This window comes from Citrus clementina, unplaced genomic scaffold (genome assembly GCF_000493195.1).
Source record: "Citrus clementina cultivar Clemenules unplaced genomic scaffold, Citrus_clementina_v1.0 scaffold_3, whole genome shotgun sequence".
NCBI classification, from domain to species: domain Eukaryota; kingdom Viridiplantae; phylum Streptophyta; class Magnoliopsida; order Sapindales; family Rutaceae; genus Citrus; species Citrus x clementina.
In genome coordinates, this window is record NW_006262339.1 from 1,408,168 (window position 1) to 1,413,474 (window position 5,307).

The following is a 5,307-nucleotide window of genomic DNA, read 5'->3' on the forward strand; positions in this document are numbered from 1 at the left end:
ACGATTAGAGAAGAAAGGTGGTGATGCATTAATAGTCTTCGTCGGCAGCTAATAGCAACAATCTTGTTTGATGAAGTGACTGACCTTATTCTTCTAATAATTTAAGCCATTTGCCCGTGGTGAAATGACACATAACCAATTGTTGCAGCTTCGACGGCATTTGCGTTGTATATAATTTGTATGAATTATGCATGCTTGAGCCTTATGGCCCTCAAACAAGCAATAATTATCTCTTTTTACTGCTGAGATTTTGTTTACACCAGCAGTAGCGGAGTGGCCGATATCTTGATCATATTTTGATCTTGACAATTAAATATTATCATAGGCTCTGCAGTTGGTCAGAATTTAGCTCATCAAATGATGAAAACTTGAAAACTATCCAAGGAAATTTGAGAGACGTATAACACAGAAATGGTAAACTTTTGGGGAAATTGAATTAAGTTCGTTCAACAACAAAGAACGGAATTATAATTGACATTAATGATTCGAACAAGATATGGCTTAGAGTTTGTTGTCCATTGTCAGCTTTGGTCCCTTTTCTCTCTTAATACTACGAGACGTATTAATGTGTACTAACTACTAAAGAATATATACAACTTCGGATGCTTCTAATTAATGGCTCTTCCAGTATGAAAAGCACATCGTATTTGAAGCTATACTAATAAGAATAAGTAGTATGCAGCGCATTAGGAAGGCTTAGGGTGTGTCGATAAATTAAACACTCTCATATTTTTTTCGTTTCTTTGTCAAGCGTTTTCTTGAGTATCATGACTGCTTTCTTCAAATTACTTAGAAAAATGAGTTCTTGTGTGTATCATGCGAAACTCATAGCAAAGAAAGGGCAAGCTAAATAGCTAGTGCCTAAAAAACCGAATATTACGTAATAAATTTCCAGAATTTCGTAAGCTTCCATAAATTGACTTTGTTTCCTTAAAACCCCTTTTTTCCCCTTTTATTGTGATAATATTTTCACGTGTAACATTTCAATAAAGGTTCCAATTTGATACCTAGCTACATGGATTTGAATTATAGCTCCCACAGTTTGACTTGAAAAGCTTACTCTGAATTTGTATAAATAAATCTGGATTCAATCCTCATTTCTTTTTTGAAACTGTGTTTTGTACTAAAGATTAAATCAACAATACAAACAAAAAGAAAAACATTCAAGGGAGGAAACCAATTACCAATGGTACAAGCAGCACAGTATTTTATAACAAAAAGGCTAATAAACATATTTTGTGAAGTTATAAAGCCAAGGGTCCATAGCCTCACCTGCTACTCCCGTGATTTTTGCCCTTGATTTCGTTCATATATATAAGAACATATCTGTGTGTTCCATGTAAATCACATTTTGGGAGCAATGTTTTGAAATACAAGTGTGCAACCCAAGAGGGGGGGTATATTGATTAGCCATATAGGCTAACATGTTTCCTGCTGGCTGGGTTGATATTATGATTAAATAAAATACAAGTTATTCATTGGAGTGCATTGTAAAATAATTAATATGTACTACTGAATTGCATAAGCAACTCAGCCATTAATTTTGAGCATATTTTCTTCATCCTTGCTTTTGGACTGCGGATCATTGAACCAATTGGGTCCAAATAAACAACTCGTTTAAGAGAAATAATTAATTCTGTGGCGGAAAAAACAACAGCAATAACGGTCTTGGATTTCACCCAGTTTCTACGGTCCCTTCAATTTTCTTGTAACTTTCGTACAATGAATTCTCTTAAAACAATGAAAGGCACCTACCTCCACACTCGAACGAAGAGAAGTTTTGGAATCTATAGACACAATCTATGCAAAGACGCACACGTGTCACAATTTTTTTTAACGTTAATTACGTGTTAATTTAAACGATTTAAGCATCAAACTGCATCATTGTCTTAATGCCATCACCTAATGTCTCTAGAAGACCAGCAGCAGGCACGACCAGTTAGGTAAAGGGTGTTATCATGCATCTTGAATCCTAATATTATTACACTTACACTTGAATGCTTTACATATTGAAGTTGTTATAAATATCTGATTGCCCTAAATAATAAATATATATATAAAAGCTCCCAAAAAGGAGAAATAAATCGAAATGTTTGTTTTCTTAAAATCTTTGTCGAGATCAGTCCACCAAGAAGAGCCAGAGCCGGCGCTGATCAAGAAGAATATTGACGAGGGGGAGTGCACCTCGCTAACAGTGTGGCGAAAATCACTCGTCATCTGCTGCAACGGATTCACCGTGATTGATTCTCACGGAAACCTTGTTTACCGGGTTGACAATTACGTCGGGAGCTGCCATGAGCTAATTCTCATGGACGGCTCCGGCAAGTCCATTTTCACAATGCACCGCCGCAAGGTAAAATGACTAATCCTTATAAAATTTTTCTTTTGCTTCTAACTAGTTTAATTATAGATTAATATAGCTGTAAGAGTTGGTGTTAGGCTAAGACGTGGGTTCTTTTTCAATTGTTTGTAATTTTGATATGCAGAAGCTAACGGTGGCTGATAGCTGGCGTGTGTTTGAAGGGGAAGTAGATGAATGCAGTAGAAGAAAGAAATTATCAAAGCGGCCGGTTTGTTATGTGAAGAAGCACATGATGAGCATTAATTCGAATGTATTGGCTTACGTTTATTATGGGGGAGCGTCGTCAAATAAAAGATATGCATACACAGTTGAAGGATCGTATGCAAACCGATCATGCAAAGTGTTGGATGAGTCGAGAAGGGTGGTGGCGGAGATCAAGAGGAAGAAGGCGGCCATTGGAGGAGTTTCGTTTGGTGTTGAGGTGTTTCTTTTGATTGTGCACCCCAGCTTTGATGCTGCATTTGCTATGGCTTTGGTTTTATTATTGGATCAAATGTTCTCTTAGATTTAAATGTTGTTCAGTTTTTTCATCGTAGTTAATTAGTTTATATGTTCACAAATGAAGCTACTGAAGATTAGTGAGAAATAACGAAATTGATCTGAAGAAATTTACCCTTCCACCTCTTTTTATTTTTTCCCCTTTTAGAAAACAGTCAATATCTGTTTAGCAATAAGCAAATGGGTGACAGTAAATTATTCCGAGATCGTTACTCTAAAATGATTAATTTGCACGCAGCGATTACATGCTCAGATCCAGCAAAAATATGAGGAGATGGAATTCTAAGGGTTATTATTTATCTTAATGAAATAATTGTTGTTTTGCTCCTCCTAAATTCCTCGGGGGTCAACTCATGTCATTGGTTAAGTGCTCTACGCAAGACCGAAGGATTGTCTACTAACGTGAAACGTTTATGATCAGCACTATTAAGCAGTTGCAAACAGTACAGCGACAGGGAAAGCGAGTAAAGTGAAATTGCTGTTGCCTTCATCAATTGCTCTGCACAAGGCAAAGAATTGCCTACTGTATATATTCTACAACCGTTCTTTAATGTTACATCATTTGAAACTCTATCCACCTCCTAAAAGGAATCTTTGCAACAAATCCCCTTTCGCCTCCAGCTTAAAACTTACAACAACACCACAATTCCAGTTACAATGCAATATGTACAAACTGACCAGCTATGCCTGTAATACTACAGAGACATTGATATGAATCACAACAATTGTATCATACAGTGTGTTCATCAATCAACCCTGTCCCTTCCACTATCCCACTCATTTGGCATTACTTTTCGTAGTTTCTGTTGACTGCCACACGGCTTATCCACAACCTTTGAGGGAGGTGGCATCATACATGATTGCTGCAAAATGTTGGTGGTGGGATGTATTTTCTCTGCAATCAGGTTCCTAACTGTTTTATTAGGTGATGATCTACTAGATCTGGGTGTAGACCAATTTATAGGTTCTTTTCTGGTACTGCTGATATGATTGAGGTCCTTTCTGTCCTCAATCATAGAGAGCTTGGGCCTCTTAGAGTAACTTATCTGGTTGGTCCCATTTCTCCCCAGAAAGTCAAATAATTTTGACTTTCTGGCCTTCATAGCCTTCTCTGAAGGCTTCTTTGGCCACCTTGTTATCCCATTCGGGTTTCTCCTCCAGGATTGAGTAGCAATGTCACACAGTGTTTGAGCAGCAGCTAAAACTCTCGGACAATGCTCAGCTGTCACAAATAATATCACATCATGAAGTTGCAGATAGAAGTAATTTACTAAGATTTAATTGAAAGGCAAACGGTATTAAATATTTCGAATTTATTTGTAATATCCTACATCACTCGAATATGGGAGAAGCCTAGTACTTATAAGACGTGATCCACACCTTAACCAGCAAGATGTGTTTTGTGGTGTGTGAGCACCCTGAAAACAAAACTGCAAGAGCCTAGGCCTAAAGTGGACAATATCTCACTAGGTTTAGGTTGGGTCATGACATTTTTGAAAAATATTATAGTATAAACACAACATTGATCAGTATAAAGAGGTTGGGTAAGCGGCAAAAAGCTCTAACCACAGCCATGGCCCATGATAACTGCCAGGCTTATAATGTATAATGTACCAAATTTCATGCCATACATGGCACATTCCTCAATCAGGCAAATTATAGTAATCACCTGCCAGGCTGCCACAAATCTTGGTCTAGGTCAGCTAGGTTAAAGACGAGGCTACCAATTTCAAGTTTCATTTGTCAAAGAAGTAAACAAATTGCATGCCCCCACAAAGGGAAAGCAAAATTATGAGAGGTGTGTTTGCACAAAGAGAAAATTAGCAGTATTTCCAAAGACAAGTAAAACAATGGAAAACCATACCATTTACTTGATCCTTCAGGTGGACTCCAGATTCTGCAACTTACAAAAAAAAATAAAATAAAATAAAATCTCATTAAGGATAAAGAAGCTCATGAAAGTGTGAAACTAGCCTCCGAAAAGGCCTTACCTAGACCAACAACAGAAGCTTTAGAACATGTTGCAAGAGATGAAGAACCCCAGTCACCCCAAGGACGACTGATAGACGAAGAAACAGGAACCAGACTCTGATTATAAGTGAGGGACTCCAAGTTGGTATAACAGTCAGTTGAAGTCCCAAGAGAGGTTGTACTGGTTGGTATTCTTGCCCATTGACCTTGGCATGTACTCCTACTTGTTAAAAGCTTAACTGCATCAGAATTGGTTCTACAATGCCCATTGAAAGCATGTGACCAGGGAAATGGTGGCAAGCCAACTTGGCGGGAAATATGCCTGGCTGAACGCATATCAGAATTACTCCTTGATGGTGCAGAAGATTTGGCAGCATCAAGTAGCAAGGCCTCCAAATCCTTGGGCGGAGGAAGTGTTAATCTTTCCAGAATATCTTTAGGTTTATATAACTGAAAATCAAGGTGATTAACAGGAG

The 5,307-nt window shown here is 37.8% G+C and overlaps 2 protein-coding genes across 2 annotated transcripts in view; one reads left to right on the forward strand and one right to left on the reverse strand.

Annotated features, from left to right (window-relative positions):
* Nucleotides 1–1,956: 1,956 nt before the first annotated feature.
* Nucleotides 1,957–2,967, forward strand: LOC18050236 (protein LURP-one-related 17). The gene is made up of 2 exons (XM_006439391.2): nucleotides 1,957–2,353; nucleotides 2,487–2,967. The coding sequence occupies exons 1-2, from the start codon at nucleotides 2,090–2,092 to the stop codon at nucleotides 2,865–2,867; spliced, it is 645 nt and encodes a 214-aa protein (XP_006439454.1). The 5' UTR covers nucleotides 1,957–2,089; the 3' UTR covers nucleotides 2,868–2,967.
* Nucleotides 2,968–3,325: 358 nt separating this feature from the next.
* LOC18050238 overlaps nucleotides 3,326–5,307 on the reverse strand; it is a 5,102-nt gene continuing 3,120 nt past the window's right edge. Inside the window, exons 5-7 of the mRNA XM_006439393.2 lie at nucleotides 4,852–5,305; nucleotides 4,725–4,757; nucleotides 3,326–4,082 (exon numbers count right to left, since the gene is read on the reverse strand). Of these exons, the coding sequence (XP_006439456.2) occupies nucleotides 3,607–4,082; nucleotides 4,725–4,757; nucleotides 4,852–5,305 (963 nt within the window). The 3' untranslated portion in view covers nucleotides 3,326–3,606. The remainder of the gene's footprint in view (nucleotides 4,083–4,724; nucleotides 4,758–4,851; nucleotides 5,306–5,307) is intronic.

Bases quoted from the DNA above. Each gene is read 5' to 3' on its own strand.
- LOC18050236 (XM_006439391.2), top strand. From the start codon at position 2,090: ATGTTTGTTTTCTTAAAATCTTTGTCGAGATCAGTCCACCAAGAAGAG. The intron at 2,354-2,486 runs GTAAAATGACTA...TTTGATATGCAG, and splicing joins TCACAATGCACCGCCGCAAG to AAGCTAACGGTGGCTGATAG.